At 44.2% G+C, this 27047-nt stretch overlaps 1 protein-coding gene across 2 annotated transcripts in view; it reads left to right on the top strand.

Moving 5' to 3' along the window:
- Positions 1 to 27047, top strand: part of hyou1 (hypoxia up-regulated 1) — a 52299-nt gene that overhangs the window by 14013 nt on the left and 11239 nt on the right. For both annotated transcript variants that reach the window (XM_069894671.1, XM_069894672.1), the window contains exons 8-24: positions 1183 to 1298; positions 2917 to 3103; positions 3564 to 3698; positions 3993 to 4075; positions 12826 to 12958; positions 13410 to 13594; positions 14918 to 15056; positions 15274 to 15334; positions 16111 to 16193; positions 18678 to 18857; positions 19689 to 19870; positions 20679 to 20766; positions 22391 to 22513; positions 22809 to 22942; positions 23757 to 23841; positions 24592 to 24865; positions 26423 to 26542. In XM_069894671.1, coding sequence (XP_069750772.1) covers positions 1183 to 1298; positions 2917 to 3103; positions 3564 to 3698; positions 3993 to 4075; positions 12826 to 12958; positions 13410 to 13594; positions 14918 to 15056; positions 15274 to 15334; positions 16111 to 16193; positions 18678 to 18857; positions 19689 to 19870; positions 20679 to 20766; positions 22391 to 22513; positions 22809 to 22942; positions 23757 to 23841; positions 24592 to 24865; positions 26423 to 26542 — 2308 coding nt within the window. The remainder of the gene's footprint in view (positions 1 to 1182; positions 1299 to 2916; positions 3104 to 3563; positions 3699 to 3992; positions 4076 to 12825; positions 12959 to 13409; positions 13595 to 14917; positions 15057 to 15273; positions 15335 to 16110; positions 16194 to 18677; positions 18858 to 19688; positions 19871 to 20678; positions 20767 to 22390; positions 22514 to 22808; positions 22943 to 23756; positions 23842 to 24591; positions 24866 to 26422; positions 26543 to 27047) is intronic.

The raw sequence follows: 27047 nt of genomic DNA, 5'->3' as shown, positions 1-27047 counted from the left end.
CTTTTTGCGGTAACTGAAAATGGAAATGGTAAAATATAGCATGGATTTTAAAAGAAGATTAGAATCAGAATTTATTGTCATGAACCAGTCATGAAATTCAATGTTTTGTGACAGTATCACTGAGCAAACATTCATATTATAACCCCACTTACAATTCTAATATATAAAATAAAAATAGTCGTGTATGAAAAGTAAGGCAGTGTCTTTGGTTCATTGATGATTCAGGAATCTGATGGCAGTGGGGAAGAAGCTGTCCCTGTGCCTCTGAATGCTTGTCTGTAGACTCCTGTACCTCTTTCCCGGTGGTAGCAGAGTGAAGAGGTCATGGCCTGGGTGGCGGGCGGGTCTTCGAGGATAGAGGCTGTTTTTTTTGTAAAAGACACCGCCTCATATAGATGTCCTTGATGTAGTGAAGTCTGGTGCCTGTGATATTGCAGGCCAAGTTAACAGCCCTCGAGTTTTTCCTTGTCCTGAGATTTGGTGTCTCCATACCAGACAGAATGCTCTCCACGGTACATCTTTGGTGATGTACCAAATCTCCTCAAGCACATCATAGAGTATAGCCTCTGGCAGGCCTTCTTCGTGATTGGATTAACATGGAGGCTCCATGACAGATCTTTGGAGATGCTGACACCCAGAAATTTGAAGTTCTTGACCCTCTCCACTACTGAGCCCTTGTTGAGGACTGGGTTGTGTTCCCCTGACTCCCAACTGAAGTCGACAATCATCTTCTTGGTTTTGCTAATGTTGAACACAAGGTTGTTGTTGTGAAACCACTCAATGGGATGCTCTATCTCCCTCCTGTACGCTTCTTCATTGTCATTTGTGATTCTGCCTACAACTGTGGTGTCATTGGCAAACTTGAAGATAGCATTGGAATTATTGCCTTGCCATACAGTCGTGGGTGTGCCTGTGTTGATAATCAGTGAGGAGGAGACATTCCTTCCAATTTGTACTCACTGTGGCCTTCCAATGAGAAAGTCAAGAATCCAGTTGCAGAGGAGAGGTACAGAAGCCCAAAGTTTGTAGCTTCTTGACCTGCACTGAGGGAATAATGGTTTTGAAGGCTGAGCAGAGAGTTAAAGTTGTGGGTGGTTAAAAGAAGATTAAAATGGAGAATGAAGCAAACAACTATTTTGGATCTGAAATTATGAGCCTAAGCCTATCTAATTTTTTTTCCAGAATGTGATGTTTTATGACATGGGATCAAGCAGCACCACTGCCACCATTGTTACTTATATGACGACAAAGACAAAGGATTGGGGAACACAACCCCAGCTCCAGATCAGGGGGATCGGGTAAATTTTTTATTTTTCAACACTTGTGTTTTTTCATAGATATTATACATAATACAATAGAATAATGTAGATTTTGTATTGAGGGTAGTATTTCAAAAATAAAAAATCGTTGTGAAGACTGGGACTTTAGCGACATTGTTCAGAGGCATGAGAAGTTTCTGGAGGCCTGACTATTATCAAACCAGTAAGTTGTTTCCACTGGTATGCAAGACAAAACTAGGGAACAAAGCCTCCCGGTTTGAGTGAGTAGATTTAATACCGAGTTGAGGAAGAAGCGTTTCTCCAAGAGTGGAGTGAATCTTTGGAATTCTCTGCAAGCATTAGATGCTGCCTCATTAAATATATTCAAGACACATACAGATCTTTTGCATTGTGAGAGAATTGAGAATTATTGGATTGGGGGTGGGGGAGGAGGGAAGCTGGGTAAGTGGAGCTGAGTCCATGGCCTGGTCAGCCATGATCTTGTTGAATGGCAGGTAAGGTTCAGTGGGCTGGATGGAGGAACTCTGCTCTTATTTCTCATTTTAATTGTTGCCTCTCAGGACAGTCGGTGACACAATTCTGAACTGGAGGCCCATAATCCCTGTGCAAGTCAAGGACATAAGTGGCAAACCTGGTTTCAAAACTAGAGTTGATAACACTTTGTTTTGCTTGATTGCAACAAGTTTGCATTTATATTGTGCATATCAGTCTGTCAAATATTGTGCTTGATCATAGTTTGACATGAAGTATATTTGAAGTGTTATAATTATAATGTGGCATTTGCTTAATAGCAAAGTGATAATGACAAAGTATCATATTCCTGTAATGTTAATAATGGATAAACATTTGTCAGGACATCACTGAGAATACAGTAAAAGTCCGAAAATCCAGAATGCATGAGGAATGGGTCAGTTCAGATTTTGCCGATATTCAGGCAGTACTTTTATATTTATAAGGAGAATAAAGATGAACAGGTAAATTTTGATAGTTTATTAATGAAACTTTTTTTTCATATAAAATACAAAGTACAAAAAAACCCAAATATTTATTTGTTCATTTCTGCGACTCCTGTACATCTGTGACACTTTGTGCATGCATGCACACACACAAAAGCCCATAAAATTTAAAAAGTTTGAGAGTTTTTTGAGGTCCAGATTTCTGGCATCTAGATTTTTGGGATTTTATTGTACCATATGTACTCTGCAGTACTATCATAGAAATTTCATTTTATATCCACTTCAGGGAGCACGGGTCAAAGTTTGGGGGGGTGGTTGGGGGGGACGACTGAGAGTAGACAGCTTCTTAATCGGGTGGTGGGGGGGGTGGTTTGGAACCAGGGGCATTCAGGTGATTTTGATGTCTGGAATTTGTGTTCTCCTCTGGAACAGACAGGAGTTTGCACAGCAGCACAGAGGACATCGGAGGAAGTGGTGGGATGCATGAACACTGTCTCTTTTTAAAAAAAAACTCTTTCAAAATTTTGTTTTTCTTGACAGGGGTGCTAGACCAGCGGCACCTCTTTCTTTATGGGCAAACAGAAGTAAACAAATTTTGTGTATGTAATGACAATAAGGGAATTTTTAAGCTTTCTGGACATTTGAAGTTTGATTTTGTAAATTTCTTCATTTGTACTCAGTTTTAATCGAAATCTTGGTGGACTTGAGATGGAACTACGTCTGCGGGATTACCTAGCCAAACTCTTTAATGGACAAAAAAAGACATCCAAAGATGTCCGTCATTATCCAAGAGCAATGGCCAAGCTGTGGAAAGAAGCAAATCGTTTGAAAACTGTGCTGAGTGCAAATATTGATCACATGGCACAGGTAAATATACAACGGTTATTGCCTCTAAAATGAATGGCAATTTTTCCTCTGCACATCTACACTTTAAATGTTTGGTATGCATTCTACCCATGGTTTTGAAATTTGTTGTGGGAAGCTTTCAATTTATCATGTCTTTTGAATAAATTTAAATATTCAGTGCAAAATTCATAGTTTGTTGCCATAACTTTATTGAAAGTTGTGATTAGATATACATTCACAATCCTTGTAATATAATATCTTGATGAAGAGTTCTGGCCTGAAATGTTGACTTTTTTTCCCACTGATGCTGTTTGACTTGGTGAGTTCCTCCTGCAGATGCAGGAATCTGGAGTAACAAAGAATCAGCTTTGACATCAATATAATTTTCTTTTTATCTTGTCTGATTCTCTTTGCATGTTTCTTTAAATCAATCCCACAACGACTGAATTATTAAGATCTTCCCCCTTCTGTTTCCATGCAGATTGAAGGACTTCTTGATGATATTGACTTCAAGGCTAAAGTTACAAGACAAGAGTTTGAAGAGCTGTGTGGTGATCTATTTGAGAAAGTTGCAGACCCTGTACACCAGGCCTTAAAAACAGCTGAATTGAAAATGGTGAGTGTTTCCAAATAAGACAGGAGTGTCTAAAACCTCTGAGCTTGTTTTATTTTAGTTGGAGGCTTTATTACATTTTGCTATTTTCTTAACATTCAGCCATTGGTGGTTTTACAGTTGACATGCAACAACTTGATCTATTTATTTTTGCACTCTGTCTCAATGCTTAGTCTATTTAAAGTGCAGTATTCAAATAGAATGAACCATCATAGGTTCCCTATCGGCAATAAGGCAGCTGAACTTCAGAAAGTTGTTTTTTGTTGCTTCATTTTCTGTAAGGCTTCTTTCTTATAGGAAGACATTGATCATGTGATTCTGGTTGGAGGAGCAACACGTGTTCCCAAAGTACAGGAGGCCCTGCAAAAAGCTGTTGGAAAGTAAGAATTCTATTTTTTTTTACTGAATACAGTAATGAATTTCAGTCTTGTCTTCAGTTTTTATTGTCTGTATGAATAACTTCTTGACAGATTTGTCAGCAAACGTGAAGCTACATGGAGTTTTTAAAGGCAACTTCTATTTGGCTAAATAGAATTTGAGGTTAAAGGTGGATGATGGCTACATTTAGTGTGTTAAACAGTTCATATTATTGTATTGTTTAAAAAAAAATTAAGTTCATTGGATTAAAAAGGTAATAGAAGTATGGATACAAAATGAGTTAAGACTACAGTATAAAAGAATTGTGAGGAATTGCTGGCTTTGAGTCCATTCATTTTCATCATTCCTGTGAGGTTCATTACTAGGACCATTAATTTCTCATGTTATTCATGGGTGGAAAAGTGATGCCTCATTGAAGTTTGTAGGGAATACTAAATTGAAAAAGTAAAGTTTCTTGCAATGAGGGCAAAATGTGTTCAGGAGGGAATTAAAACCCTTGAAGATTTATAAGAGACTAGTTACAGAGGTGAATGATTTGGATACCTGGTGAGACAAGAGAAGATGTGATTGAGAGAGGGAAGGATGAGAAGAGAAAATATTTGGATAAATTAAAAGTTTAATTTTTAATTTAGTCAAATGGCACAGTAACAGGTTATTTTGGCCCACGAGCCCATGCTGCCCAATTGCGCCCAATTGACCTACAAATCCCATATGTTTTGAAGGGAAGGAGGAAGTCAGGAGAAAACGATCCAGTCTTCATTGAGGGCTCAGTAGTGGAAAGGGTCAAGAAATTCAAATTCTTAGGTGTCAACATCTCCAATGATCTGTCTTGGAGCCTCCATGTCGATGCAATCACGAAGAGGCTCACCAGAGGCTGTAATTTGTGAGGTGTCCAAGGCAGTTCGGTGCATCACCGAAGACTCTTGAAAGCTTCCACAGGTTTCCTGTGGAGAGTATTCTGGCTGGTTGGATCCCTGTCTGGTACGGAGGTGTCAATACTCGGGACAAGAAATAACTCCAGAGGGTTGTTAACTTGGCTTCTGTCATCAAGGGCATCAGTGTTCACTCCATCAAGGACATCTACGAGAGTCAGTGTCTTACAGAAGCAACCTCTATCTACAAAAGCAACCTGTATCTTCAAGGACCCCCACCACCCAGGTCACGCCATCTTTATTCTGCTACCATTGGGAAAAAGGAACGGGAGCCAAAGGACAAATACACAGCAGGAAAGGTGTCCTTGTGCAGCTGCCTTCATATTCCTGAATGATCAATGAACCAAAGACACTGCCTTACTTTGACTTTTCATGCACTATTTTTATTTATTGTTGTAAAGTGATTGATCTGAATGTTTACACTGTGATGTTGCTGCAAAGCAATGAATTTTGTGACTTGTTCATGGCAAAAAATTCTGATTCTGAAACTGGAGCCCCCAGAGGAAACTCACGCAGACTCAGGGAGAATGGCAAACTCCTTACAGACAGCATGGATTCGAACCCCAGTTGCTGACGCTGTAAAAGCATTGCACTAACTGTGCCATCCCCAATTCTCTGATTCACTCTTCTAATTCTGAAGATTGACCCGATTTATTTTGGGGGGTGGGGGAGGAGACCACACAATTTCTGAGCCACAAGCCTCTTGACTGGTGAGAAATTTGTAACTGATGCTACTTTAATTGACTGCCACCCTTCTTCCCTGTATTTAAGATGTTTCTTTGGCTTGGCTTCGCGGACGAAGATTTATGGAGGGGGTAAAAAGTCCACGTCAGCTGCAGGCTCGTTTGTGGCTGACAAGTCCGATGCGGGACAGGCAGACACGATTGCAGCGGTTGCAGGGGAAAATTGGTGGGTTGGGGTTGGGTGTTGGGTTTTTCCTCCTCTGCCTTTTGTCAGTGAGGTGGGCTCTGCGGTCTTCTTCAAAGGAGGTTGCTGCCCGCCAAACTGTGAGGCGCCAAGATGCACGGTTTGAGGCGATATCAGCCCACTGGCGGTGGTCAATGTGGCAGGCACCAAGAGATTTCTTTAGGCAGTCCTTGTACCTTTTCTTTGGTGCACCTCTGTCACGGTGGCCAGTGGAGAGCTCGCCATATAACACGATCTTGGGAAGGCGATGGTCCTCCATTCTGGAGATGTGACCCATCCAGCGCAGCTGGATCTTCAGCAGCGTGGACTCGATGCTGTCGACCTCTGCCATCTCGAGTACTTCGACGTTAGGGATGTAAGCGCTCCAATGGATGTTGAGGATGGAGCGGAGACAACGCTGGTGGAAGCGTTCTAGGAGCCGTAGGTGGTGCCGGTAGAGGACCCATGATTCGGAGCCGAACAGGAGTGTGGGTATGACAACGGCTCTGTATACGCTTATCTTTGTGAGGTTTTTCAGTTGGTTGTTTTTCCAGACTCTTTTGTGTAGTCTTCCAAAGGCGCTATTTGCCTTGGCGAGTCTGTTGTCTATCTCATTGTCGATCCTTGCATCTGATGAAATGGTGCAGCCGAGATAGGTAAACTGGTTGACCGTTTTGAGTTTTGTGTGCCCGATGGAGATGTAGGGGGGCTGGTAATCATGGTGGGGAGCTGGCTGATGGAGGACCTCAGTTTTCTTCAGGCTGACTTCCAGGCCAAACATTTTGGCAGTTTCCGCAAAGCAGGACGTCAAGCGCTGAAGAGCTGGCTCTGAATGGGCAACTAAAGCGGCATCGTCTGCAAAGAGTAGTTCACGGACAAGTTTCTCTTGTGTCTTGGTGTGAGCTTTCAGGCGCCTCAGATTGAAGAGACTGCCATCCGTGCGGTACCGGATGTAAACAGCGTCTTCATTGTTGGGGTCTTTCATGGCTTGGTTCAGCATCATGCTGAAGAAGATTGAAAAGAGGGTTGGTGCGAGAACACAGCCTTGCTTCACGCCATTGTTAATGGAGAAGGGTTCAGAGAGCTCATTGCTGTATCTGACCCGACCTTGTTGGTTTTCGTGCAGTTGGATAATCATGTTGAGGAACTTTGGGGGACATCCGATGCGCTCTAGTATTTGCCAAAGCCCTTTCCTGCTCACGGTGTCGAAGGCTTTGGTGAGGTCAACAAAGGTGATGTAGAGTCCTTTGTTTTGTTCTCTGCATTTTTCTTGGAGCTGTCTGAGGGCAAAGACCATGTCAGTAGTTCCTCTGTTTGCGCGAAAGCCGCATTGTGATTCTGGGAGAATATTCTCGGCGACACTAGGTATTATTCTATTTAGTAGAATCCTAGCGAAGATTTTGCCTGCAATGGAGAGCAACGTGATTCCCCTGTAGTTTGAGCAGTCTGATTTCTCGCCTTTGTTTTTGTACAGGGTGATGATGGTGGCATCACGAAGATCCTGAGGCAGTTTACCTTGGTCCCAACAAAGCTTGAAAAACTCATGCAGTTTGGCATGCAGAGTTTTTGCCGCCAGCCTTCCAGACTTCTGGGGGGATTCCATCCATACCTGCTGCTTTGCCACTTTTCAGTTGTTCGATTGCCTTATATGTCTCATCCAGGGTGGGAACCTCATCCAGCTCTAGCCTTAGGGGCTGTTGAGGGAGCTGGAGCAGGGCGGAATCTTGGACTGAGCGGTTGGCACTGAAAAGAGATTGGAAGTGTTCTGACCATCGGTTGAGGATGGAGATCTTGACGCTGAGGAGGACTTTGCCGTCTGAGCTGCGCAGCGGGCTTTGGACTTGGGGTGAGGGGCCGTACACAGCCTTTAGAGCCTCGTAGAAACCCCTGAAGTCGCCAATGTCCGCGCTGAGCTGGGTTCGTTTGGCGAGGCTAGTCCACCACTCATTTTGGATCTCCCGGAGTTTGCGCTGAAGATGGCTGCATGCGCGACGGAAGGCTTGTTTCTTCTCTGGACAGGACGGCTTTGTAAGGTGAGCCTGGTGGGCAGCTCGCTTCTTTGCCAGCAGCTCCTGGATTTCCTGGCTGTTTTCGTCAAACCAGTCCTTGTTTTTTCCTGGAGGAGAAGCCCAGTACCTCTTCAGTGGATTGCAGTATGGTAGTCTTCAACTGATCCAGAGGGTTTCAGGGGACGGGTCCGTGAGGCGGATTGCATCGTCGAGCTTTGCTTTGAGGTTTGCCTGGAAGTTTCTTCTCGCTTCGTCTGACTGCAGGTTTCCAACATTGAACCTCTTTCTGGGGGCTTTATTGTTCCTGGGCTTTGGTTTGAAGTGAAGGTTGAGCTTGCAGCGAACCAGCCGGTGGTCAGTGTGGCATTCCGCGCTAGGCATGACCCTGGTGTGGAGCACATCTGGTTTGTCACTTTCTCGCACCAGGATGTAGTCCAGGAGGTGCCAGTGTTTGGATCGGGGATGCATCCAGGTGGTCTTAAGGCTGTCCCTCTGCTGAAAAAGGGTGTTTGTAATGACAAGCCGCTGTTCTGCGCAGAGCTCCAACAGGAGGCGCCCATTGTCGTTGCACTTGCCGACGCCATGCTTGCCCAGGATTCCTGGCCAGGTTTCTGAGTCTTTGCCGACACGAGCGTTGAAGTCGCCCAGGATGACAACCTTGTCGGCTGTAGGGGTGCGTTGGATGAGGTTGCGCAGGTCGGTGTAGAACTTGTCCTTTTCTGCTGGTTCCGCCTGGAGGGTTGGAGCATAGACACTGATGAGGGTGATGTGACGCTTGTTCTGAAGGGGGAGTCGCATGGACATGATTCGGTCCGAGAGGCCTATCGGAAGGTTTTCGAGTTTGGAGGCAATGAAGCTCTTGACCATGAAGCCTACACCAGATAGGCGTCGTTCATCCGAAGGCTTGCCAGACCAGTAGAGTGTGTAGCCCGCGCCGCGTTCTTGGAGGCTGCCTACATCTGCCAGGTGGACTTCACTGAGAGCGGCTATGTCGATGTCAAGTCTGAGGAGTTCATGTGCAATGAGGGCAGACCGACGTTCAGGTCGGTGGCTGTCAGCCTTGTCTAGCATGGTTCTGATGTTCCAGCATGCTAGCTTGAGTTTGTGAGCATCTTTTGAGGGGGAAGGCGTGGAGGGGGAAGGCGTGGAGGGGGAGGACGTGGAGGGGGAGGACGTGGAGGGGGAGGACGTGGAGGGGGAGGACGTGGAGGGGGAGGACGTGGAGGGGGAGGACGTGGAGGGGGAGGACGTGGAGGGGGGAGGACGTGGAGGGGGAGGACGTGGAGGGGGAGGACGTGGAGGGGGAGGACGTGGAGGGGGAGGACGTGGAGGGGGAGGACGTGGAGGGGGAGGACGTGGAGGGGGAGGACGTGGAGGGGGAGGACGTGGAGGGGGAGGACGTGGAGGGGGAGGACGTGGAGGGGGAGGACGTGGAGGGGGAGGACGTGGAGGGGGAGGACGTGGAGGGGGAGGACGTGGAGGGGGAGGACGTGGAGGGGGAGGACGTGGAGGGGGAGGACGTGGAGGGGGAGGACGTGGAGGGGGAGGACGTGGAGGGGGAGGACGTGGAGGGGGAGGACGTGGAGGGGGAGGACGTGGAGGGGGAGGACGTGGAGGGGGAGGACGTGGAGGGGGAGGACGTGGAGGGGGAGGACGTGGAGGGGGAGGACGTGGAGGGGGAGGACGTGGAGGGGGAGGACGTGGAGGGGGAGGACGTGGAGGGGGAGGACGTGGAGGGGGAGGACGTGGAGGGGGAGGACGTGGAGGGGGAGGACGTGGAGGGGGAGGACGTGGAGGGGGAGGACGTGGAGGGGGAGGACGTGGAGGGGGAGGACGTGGAGGGGGAGGACGTGGAGGGGGAGGACGTGGAGGGGGAGGACGTGGAGGGGGAGGACGTGGAGGGGGAGGACGTGGAGGGGGAGGACGTGGAGGGGGAGGACGTGGAGGGGGAGGACGTGGAGGGGGAGGACGTGGAGGGGGAGGACGTGGAGGGGGAGGACGTGGAGGGGGAGGACGTGGAGGGGGAGGACGTGGAGGGGGAGGACGTGGACCTGTCCTCGGGCCTGCGCAAAGGAGCTTTTAGGTGGAGTGCAGTGCGCGCAGTACTGGCCCCACCCTTTACACCCATGGTTCGTGTGCCGTGGCCAAGCAAGCTGGGACGTGGCAGCGAGGTCCTTGGGTCGTAGGTTTTATATCGGAGTGGCCTTCTCCTATGCAGGTTTCTTACCCGGGCTGGAGGGGCCTTCCTCCCCTCCTAGGTCGGTCCATACTGCCCGGACCGGGGCCGAGGCCGCCGCCGCTCACCCTGTGCCTGGACTGGGGCCGCCGCCCTCCCACTCTCTACCCGGATCGGGGCCTCCCCCTGCCCCACTCGACCGAGGCCGGGGCCGCCGTCTCCCCCTTGCTCCTGCCCGGATCGAGGCCAGCCGCCGTCTACCCTTCGCCCGGACCGGGGCCGGGGCCGCTGCTGCTCTCCCTGTGCCTGGACTGGGGCCGCCGCCTCCCACTCCCTGTCCGGACCGGGGCCTCCGCCTGTCTCTCTCGACCGAGGCCGGGGCCGCCGTCTCCCCCTTGCTCCTGCCCGTATCGGGGCCGCCGCCGTCTACCCTTCGCCCGGACCGGGGCCGGGGCCGCTGCTGCTCTCCCTGTGCCCGGACTGGGGCTGCCGTCTCCCCCTTGCTCCTGCCCGTATCGGGGCTGCCGCCGTCTACCCTTCGCCCGGACCGGGGCCGCTGCTGCTCTCCCTGTGCCCGGACTGGGGCTGCTGTCTCCCCCTTGCTCCTGCCCGTATCGGGGCTGCCGCCGTCTACCCTTCGCCCGGACCGGGGCCGGGGCCGCTGCTGCTCTCCCTGTGCCTGGACTGGGCAGGAGCAAGGGGGGAGACGGCGGCCCCGGCCTCGGTCGAGTGAGACAGGCGGAGGCCCCGGTCCGGACAGGGAGTGGGAGGCGGCGGCCCCAGTCCATTTAAGATGTAAGCCTGTGAATTCTGCATGAATCACAAAAGGTTGGTTTTCAGGTGTAGCAGCCTTTGAAGAAGGAAAATGGAATGTTGGCCTTTATTGCTTAGAGGGATGGAATTTAAGAGCAGTGAAGTTGTGCTGCAGCTGTTCAAGGTACTGGTGAGACTTCATCTGTAGTAATGCGTGCAGTTTCGGTCGTCTAACTTGGAGGCTGTGCAGAGGAGATTCATCAGGTTGATTCCAGAGATGAAGAGGTTAGCCTAAAAGGAGAGATTGGGTCATCTGGGACTATACTCGCTGGAATTTCGAATGAGAGGGGATCTTTTAGAAATGCATAAAATTATGAAAGGCATTGATAAAATAGAGGTAGGTATGTTGCTTCCATTGGTTGGGGAAACCAGAACTAAGGGGCATAGTCTCAAGTTTCAGGGTTGGAGATTTAAGACAGAGACTAGGAGGGACTGCTTTTCCTAGAGGGTGGCAAATCTGTGTAATTTTGAATCAGTGGAGGCTATCTCAGTAAATATATTTGACAGGTTGGAGAGATTTTTACATAGTAAAAGAATTAAAGGATATGGGGGAGTGGGGGGAAGGCAGGTAGGTGGAGGGCAGGTAGGTGGAGGGCAGGTAGGTGGAGGGCAGGTAGGTGGAGGGCAGGTAGGTGGAGGGCAGGTAGGTGGAGGGCAGGTAGGTGGAGGGCAGGTAGGTGGAGGGCAGGTAGGTGGAGGGCAGGTAGGTGGAGGGCAGGTAGGTGGAGGGCAGGTAGGTGGAGGGCAGGTAGGTGGAGGGCAGGTAGGTGGAGGGCAGGTAGGTGGAGGGCAGGTAGGTGGAGGGCAGGTAGGTGGAGGGCAGGTAGGTGGAGGGCAGGTAGGTGGAGGGCAGGTAGGTGGAGGGCAGGTAGGTGGAGGGCAGGTAGGTGGAGGGCAGGTAGGTGGAGGGCAGGTAGGTGGAGGGCAGGTAGGTGGAGGGCAGGTAGGTGGAGGGCAGGTAGGTGGAGGGCAGGTAGGTGGAGGGCAGGTAGGTGGAGGGCAGGTAGGTGGAGGGCAGGTAGGTGGAGGGCAGGTAGGTGGAGGGCAGGTAGGTGGAGGGCAGGTAGGTGGAGGGCAGGTAGGTGGAGGGCAGGTAGGTGGAGGGCAGGTAGGTGGAGGGCAGGTAGGTGGAGGGCAGGTAGGTGGAGGGCAGGTAGGTGGAGGGCAGGTAGGTGGAGGGCAGGTAGGTGGAGGGCAGGTAGGTGGAGGGCAGGTAGGTGGAGGGCAGGTAGGTGGAGGGCAGGTAGGTGGAGGGCAGGTAGGTGGAGGGCAGGTAGGTGGAGGGCAGGTAGGTGGAGGGCAGGTAGGTGGAGGGCAGGTAGGTGGAGGGCAGGTAGGTGGAGGGCAGGTAGGTGGAGGGCAGGTAGGTGGAGGTGAGTCTATTCATCAGATCAGCCATGATCTTACTGAATGATGGATCGATGTCAAATGGCCTATTCCAGCTCTTAATATCATATGAGCTCCAGATTCTTTTGTCCTTTGTTAATTGCAACGATTTTGCTCTTTTGCCTAATGCATAATTATTTACCTAATTTTTAATTTTATCTTTAAATTCCATATATTGGACCTCCCCCTTTATCTGAGCTGAGCTCATTGTTGTTCAATAGCATACTGGAGCCTCTCATCTCATTCTACATGTGAAATACTTCTTCATCTTGGTTCTGCTGTGGGAAGTCCTGAAAATGTTTTGAGAGATTTGCAATGATGTAGTACTTAAAGAATCAAAAAAGGGGATGAGTTCCCTTTTAAATAATTTTCTTCTCAGTTGTTGATGATAATAGTATATTTATTGTAAAGAAATGAACCAATTGTGTTGAGACTGTGTGCCACCTATTATGGAAACTAAAATAGGCAAGGTGGATGTTGTGTTTTGCATATTTCTTTGTCAGTATTGAGATGTTTTTGTACTTTTACAGGAAGGATTTAGGAAAGAATATAAATGCTGATGAGGCAGCTTCAATGGGTGCAGTATATCAAGCTGCTGCTCTGAGCAAAGCCTTCAAGGTCAAACCCTTTCTTATCCGTGATGCAGCCATCTATCCTATTCAAGTAAGTGATACTGCAGTTAGCTTTTGCATGCATCCAGATGAGTGCCTCAGGCACTTCTTTGCAGGTTACCCTTTCAATATTGTTCATGAGTCATCAAAATCAGAAAGTGGAATTGGTTTTTTGTGCTATTTGGCTTAAACCATGGTGGGATAGTAAAATTGATCTGGAGTATAGAATGAAAAGTAAAAGAATTCGTGCTTTTGAGTTTCTGTGCCTACCATTTTAAAGTGCGCATAGATGTAGGCATACTGAGATCAGAAAGTACATGGGGTGTAATGTCTTTTAAAAAAAATAATAATTAAAAGGAAACATTAAGAATGTAGTGGAAACATCTATTTTCTTAATACTTCAAATAAAAACCCATTCAGGAAATGTCCTTTGATCCTGAATATAATTTTGCTGGGATGTAATTTTCTCTTTGCTTGTTTGACTTGTGTGTTTTACCTGGTAGGTTGAATTTACGCGATCAATTGAAGAGGATGGCATGAAAAATATTAAACACAACAAGCGTGTGCTATTCCAGAGAATGTCCCCGTATCCCCAGCGCAAAGTTATCACCTTCAATCGCTACACTGACGACTTTGAGTTCTTCGTGAATTATGGGGATATGAGCTTCCTCAGTGAGCATGACCTGAGGTAATATTGGGAAGGAAGGTAGTGATTCTTTAATGTAGTTTCACAAAGGCATCAACACTTGTCAAAGTATGTGGCCACAAATGATATTTATTGTGTCAAATCTGCCTAAATGTCCTTTGTATGAAGTGAACATCAAATGTGGTGAAAGTTAAAACTCAAATGAGAATGTGGCATGTTACTATTGATAGTAAAGGGTAAATAGCAGAATAGGTTTCTGACATTTTATTAATCTATTAGTGTGACTAATAAATGTACCTTGATATTTGTATTTGTGTGTGTATGTATGTGTGTATAGTTCATGTTGACCAAAGAAGAGTGACTTGTGTGAATCTTTTTTCATAATTAAAAAAAAAATCCCTTCTCCCCAGGCAAATTTCCTTAGTGTTATATTTTTTACTATCACATAATTTTTATTTTGGTGGCCAGATGTACATGCAGCACTTTAGCTGTACACTTAAGGCATGATTTTACAGCTTGCATTCTATATCTTGGCCAGTTTTAAAAAAACCCCACTATAACCTGAAGGTCCAAAAACAGGAAACACTCAGCAGGTCAGATATAAAGTTGAAGCTGAGCTTATCAATTCTGATTCACCACAAAAAGTGAGTTCCTTGAACCTATATTCTTTCTATATTGCATACTGATATTGCATATTGATCTTGTTTTATTTTGCCCACTGTTCTATTAATGATTCAGTAGCCTCCATCTTTCAATCTTGCAATCAGCCACACTGCCAATTTTGGTACCAGTAAATTTAATATTGGTTCCTGTATGCATGTCAAAATAAATGCATTGAAAAGCAAGATTCCTGTAACTAATCCAGGAAAGATTCTTTTCAATACCAAAACCACTCAAGCGTTGATGCTTGCATACTAAATTGACTTAATGATACAACTTGCAACTTACCTTGGATCCTAACTTTTGGAATCGACATTATTTGTTTCAGTTGAGTTTCAAATGGTTATTTGCCCAAACTGTTGTGGAAATTTGCACACATGGCTTGCACGTATAAGAACATGCATAATTTCTTTCTTGTGATAATTATTTGTTGGAAAAATATTGACAGTTCAACATGAGAATTCTCTGCTCCATTTTAGTTGTGCTGAGAAATAATTTAACATCCATCTACAAAGATAATTAAAATCTGAATTATAATCTGAAGTATGTCTTGTGTGAGGAGTATGTTGCTATTCTGAGTATTTAACCCAAGCTGATCTTTTCTAAATTCTTAGCAAATTTACCATTTTGATTTTACCCATGTGGATGTCTAGTAATGCACGAACTGAGTTCAGATAATGACCTCCTTCTGTCTTTCTCATTTAGTATATTTGGATCATTGAACTTGACTATTGTCCAATTAAGTGGTGTTGGTTCAAGCTTCCAAAAACATTCGAATGATGAGTCTAAAGGCATTAAGGCTCATTTTAACATGGATGAAAGTGGAATACTGGCACTAGACAGAGTAAGTCTGCTGAAAGTCCCATTTCCTTTGTCAGCTGGTCAGCCTTTGTGCCAATGAGTGTCCACTTTATAGAGGCTACCCTGGATGGGTTCCCTTGATACAAATGAAGATGCTAACATGCGACTAATAAATTGAAAAACTTTCATTTTTCCTCATTTGAAAGCATAAAAAATGGTTCTAGGTTGAGTTTATCTGAATTAAAACTTTTTTGGTGTAGGTTGAAGCTGTGTTCGAGACTGTGCAGGTTGGAGAACCAGAGGAAGAATCAACCTTGACTAGTGAGTATTCTGAGGAGCATCAATGATATCAATGAACACTGTGCGTGCTCTTATAGATTGCTGTTTAGTTCAGGCGGTAAACTGCTGAATGGGGGCTTGTGTTTCTTTTTTTGAGAAACAATTTCTTTGGAGAGTAGTGTTGAAAATTGCCACAGTATAATTCATTAAAAACTATAACAACAATAGAACTTCATGAAATTGTTCCAGGGCATGAGTCTTACAAAATTTCAAGGACTTTTTTTCTTGCGTGAGTAATTAGATATGAGCAGAAATGTGATCTCTCATTGATTGTCCAAATCCAGAATGTAAAACATATTCACTTTAAATGTTCTTGCCCATTGCTCTGGTACAGTCATGTTCTGCTCTCTCGTAGAGCAGCTAATCTGTTACTTTCCGATTAGTCAATGTATCAATGTGCTGGAGGATTAATTCCAGCCGCTAAAGTTTTAATTGGTCTGAATTGAAGTGGTTTCTTTTACGATTCCTGTATCCATCACTGTTCAATAATCCCTATCCCATTGGCCCTGTCCCACAATGGATTTGATTTTGTGTTTCACAGCTGATTGGACCAATAATTAATGTCCACAGACATTTATTTTAAGGCTCGCTCTATAACCTTGCAAAGTAATGCCACGAGTCAGTAAGGTTTGGAACTTTTTCAAAAAGCAGAACAATAAATAATAATTAAAATCTACAAACTGAATTTATTATTTACAAATTGTTCTATTTTTGTTGGCCATTTACAAATTATTATTATCATCTCATTTCAACTCCAGAACTTGGAAATACCATTTCTAGTTTGTTTGGAGGAGGAAACTCTGAAACAGATGGGAAGGAGAATCTGACGGAATCTGTGCAGGTAAACAAGTTTCCGTTGTTATGCAACTTTTCTGGTGGGTGAAAACACATTCATAAAAATGTGAAGACTCTTGCTTTGAGTCCTGGCCTCTGTATCTATCTGATCTCAGCTGAGATGATGTTGAGCTAAGAAAGGATATGACAAAAAAAAAATCAGCATTGCATAATTCCATAAAATTGCTGGAGAAACACAGCAAGTCATGCAAAGTTCTTTATATAGCAAAGATAAAGGTATATAACCAAGGTTCCAGGCCTGATCCCTTTTTGATCAAAACACAAGGCAGGTTCCTGAATAAAATGGTGGAGCAGAGGCAAGTGGAGGAACAGAACAAAGACGCACAGGCATAGGTGGATATGGGTGGGAGGGTGGAAGGAAAAAAAAACTGAGGTGATGGGGGGGGAGTGGATAACTCTCTGAATGGAAAGCTGGAGGAAAGGAGGCAGGAGTGGCCTTGCAGAAAGCAGCCAAATCCATGTTAATGCCATATAGTTGGAAAGTGCCCAGACTGAATATTAGGTGTTGCTCCTCCAATTTACAGGTGGCTTTTGTTTGGCAGTGCATGAGGTCATGGACAGGCATTTCAGCCTGGGATGTGGGCATGAAATTGAAATGGTTGGCCACTGGGAGATCCCCGCCATTGCTCCAGACAGATCGAAGGTGCTCAACAAAGCAATCTCCCAGTCTGCATCCAGTCTCTGATGTAGAGAAAGCAATGGGTGCATTGGATCCAGCAGATGACCCCTCCAGATTCACAAGTGATGGTTTGCTTCACTTGGAAGGGCTATATGGGTCTCAAATGATGGTGAGGGAGGAGATATGGGTGCAGGTGTGTCACTTACTGCAGTCATGGGTAGTACAAAGGGGGTGATTAGTGGGAAGGGATGAGGGAGTCACGGAGGGAGGAGTCCCTACGGAAAGGAGAGGGGCAGACGTGGCTGGTGGTGCCATCATATTGTTGGAAATTGTGGAGAGTAATTTGTTAGATGTGGAGGCTAGTAGAGTGCTAGGTGAGGACAAGGGGAATCCTATCCTTGCAGAAGTGGCCAGGGCAGATGTGCAGGAAATGGAGGGGATGCAGGTAAATGCTGAACTGGTAGAGCAGAAGCCATGTTTTTTGTAGAAGATGGACATCTTGTATGATCTGGAATGGAAGATCTCCTGGGAACAGATGTGATGGAGACAAAGGAATTAAGGGAAAGGAATAGAATCCTTGCAGGAGACAGGGAGTGAAGAGGTGTAGTGGAAGTAATTATGGGTAGGCCTATAGAAAATTTATTTCCTAAGATGAAGACAGAGATCGAGAAAGGAAAGAGTGTTGCTAGAGATGGACCAAATTAATTTGAGGTTGGGGTGAAAGTGGATAATTGCATGAACACTGCTGACCTCTAAAAGGTCACAGGAAGGACATGCTAACTCAACACAGCACCGCAGGTCAGGATTGAACTCTGGTCATTGGAATTGAGAAGTAGCTGCACTTTTGGTTACATTACTATGCCATTCCCAGAACATGTATAAGATGATTGAGAATATCCTTAACATTTTCTCTGTCTACCAGGTAATCTCTTAGTTTGACGAGTTCAGAGTAAGTGAATGTTTCAGGAGTCAGGTGTTAAGCACATGAATAATTTGGCCTGCTTGTTGGAGCCTGACCAAGTATGACTCGTGCTCTTCATGTTGGGAATGATTGTTTGGTAGAGTGATGCTAACATTAGTTTGCTTATTCTGACACTAAGCATCAGGATTTTGTGGAGATGATTGCTGATATAGCGCAGTACTATGATTTACAGCCTGCTGTAAAGAACCCATGTCAATGAAACCTCTAGGAAACGTGGAGCAGTCATTTATGCTGGGCACAATATGAGTTGTTGATTTGAGCTCTTGATCTTGGAACGGCTCTTGTTTCCTCAGATAACTAAAGGTGAGATGGACAGATTGGAGTTGGTGGTGAATGCTGTTGTAAATGTCTTTTGGCTGAAAGCTGGCTTCTGAGATATGGAGCCTTGTCCACAATTTTAGAATCTTGGCATTGGGTAGTGGTGGGTATGCGGTCAGGTTGTGCAGTTGGGACAGATTGGTAATCCATCTTTTTGTCAGCAAAATTCTTGATGCAAGGTCTATTCCCTCGAATGTTTCAATGAATGAGTTAACAATGGCTCTGAATGTGGTCTCTGAAAGTGTTTTAGTCGGCAAACATACAGTGCAGACTGTAGGTCAAAAATTAAAGCATGGTGAGACCTTGGTCCTAAAGTAGAATGTTATGGCAAAAGCCACCGATTGTGCATAAACAAATGTGATAGTGGTGATTTGCTAATGGGGCTGGAAGTCATTCACTGGCTAGTGGCTTCTGGCAGAGAATTTTCTGCAGAAGTGCTTTAGCCCTTTATTCATCCATTCAATTGGTGAGTAAACAGTCACTTGAACATGAATGGTGGGGGACAGTACAATAAAACGCTGCTGCTACTAAAATGTTCTGGTTGATGGCAGGATGAAGAAGAGATCACAAGTAAAGGTGAGAAAGAGGTTCAGGAAGAATCTGAGACGCCAACAAGTAAAGCCACACTCTCTGAACAGGACAACATCAACCCAGAGGACTCAGACAAGGAGCAAACTAATGCAAAAAAACCAGAAGAGGCTGAACAAGGACAGAACAAATCTGAAACTCAAGTAAGGGTGTATTTTGCTCTGGGCTAAATACTTTGTTTTCTTTCTACATATCAGCATGTTGCTGTTTTGTATTAAGGATATTTAGTGTTTATTCAGGTAACAATTCCCCTCATGTCGTGTTACTGTGTTGTATTAAGGGTATTTAGTGTTTGTTCAGGTGACAATTCCCCTCATGTGAGTCAAGACAATGAATCTGTAGGTTATCATCTTGTCAAGCCAGGCCTGTACTTGGATGCAAATTCTCCAGTAGTATAGCTGGAAGGGGAATTACCCTTATTTTTTCCATTCAATGTGGGAATGCAGTACTGTATCTTTTTTTTGTGTGTTCCCAATGCTGATGTTTTCAATTAATTACTGCAGAGTTTTTTTTAATGTTTCTGGTTTTGAATTCTGTTTGCAATATTGGTTCAATGTTGAATGTACATTTTACATATATATATCTCTTGGTGCCTGCCACATTGACTACCGCCAGTGGGCTGATATCGCCTCAAACCGTGCATCTTGGTGCCTCACAGTTTGGCGGGCAGCAACCTCCTTTGAAGAAGACCGCAGAGCCCACCTCACTGTCAAAAGACAAAGGAGGAAAAACCCAACACCCAACCCCAACCAACCAATTTTCCGCTGCAACCGTGTCTGCCTGTCCCGCATCGGACTTGACAGCCACAAACGAGCCTGCAGCTGACGTGGACATTTACCCCTCCATAAATCTTCGTCCGCGAAGCCAAGCCAAAGAGAGAAGAGATATATATATATATATATATATATATATATATCTGAAAATCTACAGCTGGTGGAAATGACTCATTATCGGCTCTCTTGTGTTTTGTGCAGAAAACCCAAACAGATGATGCTGGGAAGGAGGAGGTGAAAGAATCAGAAATGAATAAAACTGAAGAGGTTAAGAAACCAAAGGGACCCAAGAGGATTAAGATTAGTGAGGATGTGACTGTGAATTTGGAAATGAAGGACTTGTCTAATCTTTCTCAGGAGGAAATGAATCAATCACAAAAGAAGTAAGGGCTATTTGTTGTTTCTTCAGTGGTACAGTGAAGACAATTAGTGGAAATCATTCCGATCGCACAAAACACTCCAAACAGGAACATTCTTGATAGAATTATTCAGAATACAGGTAGATCCTGACTTACAATGGTGTTCAGTTCCACGACTCACCTGTACAGGTAGTTTTCTGAGCCACTCCTGCCGGCAGCAGCGGGAATGTCGTCCTCCTGAGATGGTGCCTGGTAACTAGGGGAAGCATTGTCACTTCACAACATACATTGAATTTGGAACGCATGCATAGATGCCATTGCTCTCTCTCTCTCTCTCTCTCTCTCTCTCCCTCTCCCTCCCTCCCCAGCGACGGCAATCTCTGCATGTGTTCCAAATCGTCTTTTATAAAAATACAATGTTGGATCAAACAAAGCATATTTCCTTGATCTCACTTCAAGAGGAGCACTGAAATTATGACGTTTTTGGAGGGTGGTGTTGGTGGGAAGTGATCTCCTTGCACTGATTGGACGGAAGCATTTCTTTCAGAGAAGGAAAAGCAACCATGTTGATACTGGTAGCCCCCGACTTAACATTATTCAAAATAGATTCTGATCAATTGTAAGTTGGGATCCTCTTGTACATTGAGATTCTAATGAGATGTGTTTCCCTGAAACTTAATTGTTAAATCAATTGAGAGCCAGCAGTTTGGCCATTCCCTTAGTTACGAATATTCTAGTCCATAAAGGCTGCCAACCCAGTTTAAGCTTGACACAATTTGGCACTGATTTACCCCTATGCCTTTGAAGTCTATCACAGCTCTTTTACACCCAGGCTTCAGGATCTTACAGATCGGGACCTCCAGAAGCATGAGCATGAAAAAGCAGCTAATTCATTGGAAGCTTTCATCTTTGAAACACAGGTAAGAATTCTGATATTCGTGCTCCTGACCAAATACAGATGTAATGCCCAATATACCCAGCAGATTATTATTTTTAAAAGACTGATCTCTGATCAGCAATGAAGGAAAAGAAGTACCTCTTGATTGGAGTGATGTTTGAAACCAAAGATGGTAACCCTGCTGCTAACATAACTGATTTGCATGGTTGGGGTTTGTACATCTATTTGTACAGAATGCCTCTTTATGGGAGAGGCAAGAGCCTCATTTTTGTTTTAAACCCATGCCTACTGCTAAAAATTTTTCACAAGAATCCATTGAGCTTCAACATTGTTTTACTTTTCCAACTACTGCTATTAGAATATTACAGGCAGTTTGTCTCTTATTTTAAAATTGTATTGTCAAGTTTCAGGACATAGTGTCCCGAATGTATGTGCTTCATTTTTGTTCTCTACACAGGCCTTAGTTGGTGTTGTAACTTCGCCACAGAGCATAGTCACCAATATTGAGGGAGTGTTTGATTTTAAAGGGTTAATATTTGACTGAAAATAAGTGAATTGATGATGTACATCTTTTTAAAATAAAATAATTAGCATACTTTTGTAATTATGATTAAGTTGGACCTTGTCAGGAAAGAAGTTGTGTAATTTAAATACTTGCTGGATAAAGTAAAACAGTAACTATGTTCAAACAGTTGTGATAATATCTGAAATTGCATTGTGGCCTAATGTACAGTGATTAAATTCTGCCACTATTTCACATTCATGGTGTACTTGACAAACAAATTTACTGGACAGGTTGGAGAAAGTAAGCCAATATTTGTTCCCACAATGGTAGCAGTATGTTTTACAGACGTACCCTGTATAACATGGTTTAGAAAAGTGTGGGTTTGATATAACGTGGTTTGAAATTTCTGACCCGCAGTTTTAAATTGCAGTATTGTTGTTGCTATATAAACCACCTCATAATACTTTACAAGACTCTAAAATATTTGAAATGTAGGCACTGAGCTTTGGAATAGAGTGAGTTAAGTAGCTGTGTTGAAAGTTATTGTTGACCTCACTGTGATTGGGCTTCCTGCGCTATCCCACTGCAATGCTGCCTTACACTGATGGGAATCTTTTTCCGTCTCTGCTCTGATGTGACAGATCAGGTTTCTAACCATGCTAGTTTGTATGGAGGGGAACCCCTGGAATTTGCTGTGGAATAGAGAGAGTTATGTGGCTGTGTTGAAAGTTATTGCTGTGATCGGGCTCCCTGCACTATCCCGCAGTGGTACACATCTAACTTTGGTGAAAGTCTCATGTGAATGATTTGACACAAATCTACATCAGACAAATATTTTCTTAAATAAACGATGTTAACTTATTGCCAATAAAGATCAGTTTTATATATCCCTTTTATATTACATTAAAGTGCATTGTAATAATGCTTTGAAAAGTGTGGTTTTCCATAGCACTGAACTTGCTTGGAACACATTAACCATGTTAATAAGGGTATGCCTGTACTTTATATTTATGGTATTATGCTTTCGGCACTGAGCAAGTCATTGCAAATGGGAAGTATAATTAGCCCTCTTTTTTTTTTTGCAGTGCAGATATTTTCTTTAGATTTCACTTCATCATTCATTAACTTTTGTGATTTGCAGGACAAGCTGTATCAGGAAGAATATCAGCTTGTCTCCACCCAAGATGAACGTGACCAGATCTCTGCTAAGCTTAGTGAAGCTTCCAATTGGTTGGATGAGGATGGATATACTGCCACAACTAAGGTTTAATTTTATTTTCTTTAAATACTTTTTATACTCTGGAACAGGATAGTTAACTGATCTATATATAATATATCATACGCATTGAACAGAAAACAATCAGGGAAGTACGAGGCTGAATTCTAAGCCACAGTTTGATTTAATGCTGATATTAAATATGTTTAGTTTGGCAACATCTATAAGCCAGTAGAAGCCTTTTGGATCTTGGATTTGGTCTTGTTCATTATTTTACATTGAGAATTTGTATATGGAAATATCAGTCTCTGCTTAAAGATAGTGAATTGTTTCCTGTATTTAGGAACTGAAAACCAAGCTTTCAGAGCTACGCAAACTATGCAAGGAGCTCTTCTTCAAAGTTGAAGAGAGGAGGAAGTGGCCAGATCGCCTTGCTGCACTAGATAGCATGCTCAATCACTCCACTATCTTCCTCAAGTAAGCATTCAAGTTAAGCAAACCATTGTCCACTAGGCGAGGTCTTTATTCCCACGATCCTTTAATTGATTACTATTGGGGGATGATTTCATGAGAATGTGACTTCAGATCTGTCCTAAGTGGCTACTATGGTGATTGGTGTGATCTGCTGATCTCAATTCTGTCCTCTTCACTTATGCATGGGGCCTTTGTATGATTTGCTTGTCTACAGTCATTTGTTCCAAGATTTATTGTAGTGTGCTGTGCTTTCTGTCATTCTCTTTGAGGTGAGTTCGCTTGTATTGACCCTTGATCTGAAAGCAAAGCAAGAAAATAGTTTACACAAAAATGCTGGATTTTATTGGCCCTTGGTCTGAAAGCAAAGGAAGAAAATGGTTTACACAAAAATGCTGGAGAAAAATGAGGCGGCGTGGTTAGCTCAGTCCCTTTATAGCACCAGTGATTGGGATCAGACTTGGGTTCAAATCCCATGCTGTCTGTAAGGAGTTTGTATCTGTGTGGGTTTTCCCCGGGGACTCTGATTTCCTCCCACCGTTCAAAATGTACCGAGGGAGTAGGTTAATGGGGTTTAAGTTGGGAAGCACAGACTCGTGGGCCAAAATAGCCTGTCATGTGCTGTATGTCTAAATTTAAAAACTCAGCAGCTCACACAGCATTCTTATGTGGCAAAGATAAAGATCTGAGAGCTGCTTTGTTTAAATGTTTATATTAAAAATGGCTCAAATTACCAGAGGTTTCCAGAGTGATGTGCATAAGGGAGTAGGAAACAAATATTTTCTCTTTTTGTTATTGTCTGTGATGCTTGTGTCTTCAGGGGAGCAAGACTCTTGCCAGAAGATGACCAGATTTTCACAGAGGTGGAATTAAACACACTGGAAAAAGTCATCACAGAGACAACTGTAAGTACAATTAAATTTAACTAACACTGAAGACAAAGTTGCTAAACTGAGTGGATTCTGTTAAACTTTGAAAACTCTTTTCCAGTTTATTCTATCCTTTTATACTATCCAGTATTTTGTGGTAGTTTGGACCTGAAGTCAAAAACCAATGTTTTAATTATGGGGATGGAATTGCATGGATTTTAGATCATTGACCAGTGTGTCTTTTTCTGATTAATTTTTTTGGCAATTGCAGAAACAATTTGCCCAAAATGATGTTGTAAGAAATGCTTTACAGTTTAAATGCTCCACTTGGAGCTTGGTGTTCATTCTGACACAAATTAGATTCCTTGTTTGCTAGATTGCCAGGTTGTCTGATGGTCATGGGAAGAAGGGAGAGCATCAGTGATGTCAGACCAATCGATCTTCTTGACTAAAAAGATGTGAATGTAGAAATCCAGTGAGGAGAAAGCAGGTTAAAGATGAGTCACTGTACAATTAAATTGCCCTATCAACATGCCCTCTATTAATGCAAAAAGAATGTTCAACCTGAATGAGTCAATTATATGAAATTATGCCCAAAATGTGATGGAGGATAATCTGTATCTGAAACTCTACTCTTTGAAGTACCAGAGGAAGTTGTTAATCCTGATGATGCATAAAAAATGTCATAATGGCAGTGCACTGGGAGTATTCTAAAGCAAACTACAAGATAGGATACTCTCATTTATTCAACGATGCTAATGCTGGATGTATTATTTGTTTGTTCAGACATGGAAGAACACAACTTTAAAGGAGCAGAATAATTTGCCATCTACAGAAACACCCATCTTACTCTCCAAGGACATAGAAGCAAAGCTGTCTCTCTTGGACCGAGAAGTCAAATACTTGCTTAATAAAGCAAAGTTTGCCAAACCCAAACCCCGGAAAGAGAAGAATACCACAACACAAGAACCACAAAATGTAACACAGGAGGACAAAAATACAACAGCCACTGATAGAGATAGAATTATACCTCCTGAGAAAGAAACAAAGGAAGACTCAGGTGACCTCACTGGAAAGTAGGGGACTATAGGAAGGCCACTATTCAATCTTGCAAGACTGGAGGTTGGGCTCTACTTGGGTTGTGTGGAAATGAATCTTGAATAACATTTAATCCATGTTTCCATTAACACAAGAAGCATGAGGGCTGAATATGTATAGGGATACAGTGGGAAATTAGTTAAGGTGGATAATTACTGAATTATGGAATTGTGTGAGGGAAAACGAGCAGCGTGTCTGAACATAGGCTCATTATAAACAGAAACTTTTATTCATACATGAAGGAGGATGCAACAGGGATTATAGGCACATACATTTGCGTGTGAGTGTATATCCATACCCACACACCCCCCCCCCCCCTCTGCCCCGCACAATGCAATTGCATTGGATGCAACAGCTGCCTGATACCTGCATACACATGTGTGTATATATACATACTTAATAGCTACCTAATACTTGCAACAACCTGTGGAGAAATGGCATTACAGACAAGGAATACAGTACCTTCCACCCCTTTTACGGTACACCTCTTTACCAAACTAGGCTTAAGATAATGGTGCTCCCTACTTGTACATCACGACAACTCCCGGGCCTTTGTTAGTGCACAAATTGCCAATGATTCCAGCATTTCCAACAGTTTGCAACTTGGTGTGGAGCCGGGGTTCGTCTCAGGGGAAAAGAAACCGCTGGTCCACACGTGGAGGGCTTTCCAGCCATTGGCTGGAGGGTCTGGCCCAGGTATGGGTTGGGTGATTAAAGGCATCAGTGGTAAGGTGTGCGCTAACCTGCAGGGTGACAACCTAGAACAACACAACACAGTACAGGCCCTTCAGCCCTCGATGTTGTACCGGCCCATATATTCCTTTAAAAAAATTAAACCCTCCCTACCCCGTAACCCTCTATTTTCCTTTCATCCGTGTGCCTAAGAGTCTCTTGTATCCCCCCACAATGTTTCAGCCTCCACCACCATCCCCAGCAAGGTATTCCAGGCACCCACAACTCTCTATATATAAAAAAATAACTTGCCCATGATGTCTCCCCTAAACTTCCCTCCCTTAACTTTGTTCATATATCTCTGGTGTTTGCTGATCCTGCCCTGGGAACAGGTGCTGGCTGTCCATCCTATCTATGCCTCAATCCTCACATCAAATTTCCTCTCATCTTTCTACACTCCAAAGGGAAAAGTCCCAGCTCTGCTAGCCTTGCCTCACAAGACATGTATTCCAATCCAGGCAACATGCTGGTAAATCTCTTCTGCACCCTCTCGATGGCTTCCACATCCTTCCTATAATGGGCTTGACTTTGATTTGGAAGGTGAGGTGACTTCTGATTGATCAGGTCTCATGACACATGGCATCCTCCGTATTATAGGAGTGGACCCAAGGATAAGTTTACTTTGTTCTTGGTTCATTTGGTAATGAACAGACTAAGAGTCAGCCCTGCAAAGAGAGAAACAAAAAAATAGATTGTCATTTTGAACTCCTGGAACTTTCTGTTACGTGGGTTTATTTTTGCACAAGCTGCAGTGATAGTAATTCATGCAAATATTTCCTTCCAACAGCTAATAAGGAAGAAGTAAAACCTGGTGAAGCTCCACCCACAGCAGGCCAAACTCAAAAAACTAATTCTGAGGATGTGAAAGCTACATTACCAGACCCAGCAGAGATAGAATCTAGTAAAGGTGAGGATCAGTAAGTGTTAGTGACTCTTCATGTGTGGCTGGGAGGACAGTGGGGCAGTTTGAGATATGTGAGCAAAATAATGCACATGCTGGAAGTCTGAAGTAAAATCTCCTCTTGTTTGTCAATATTCTCTTGTGAATAGAAAATGGTAGGCAGCAGTTAGTTTATTTTCAGGTGGATGACCCTACACCTGAGCTTCCATTTGAAATGGCATGCTTCTCTCAGTTCTACTGTCTTCTAGTTTTGAAAGAAGATTGGCTTTGAAGATGTATCTAGATGTTTTGATTCAGAAACTATTTTCAACTGAAATGAGTACATAACAAAAGGATTTCTAACCCCTCATGTCAGCTCTCTGAAAAACTTTACAGATTATACCCTATGTTGCCCTCCTTCCAAAATAGTGTCCTGCTGGTTGGAATTGTATCTAGCATGAAGGAGGGTGGTTGGAGGTCAATAATCTCAGCCACTTTAAATCTCTGCAGGCATTCCTCAGAGTAGTGTCCT

Source organism: Narcine bancroftii, chromosome 8 (assembly GCF_036971445.1).
Source record: "Narcine bancroftii isolate sNarBan1 chromosome 8, sNarBan1.hap1, whole genome shotgun sequence".
Lineage (NCBI taxonomy): Eukaryota > Metazoa > Chordata > Chondrichthyes > Torpediniformes > Narcinidae > Narcine > Narcine bancroftii.
Note: the sequence above shows the minus strand (reverse complement) of the source record. Positions and strands in the feature narration are given on the sequence as shown.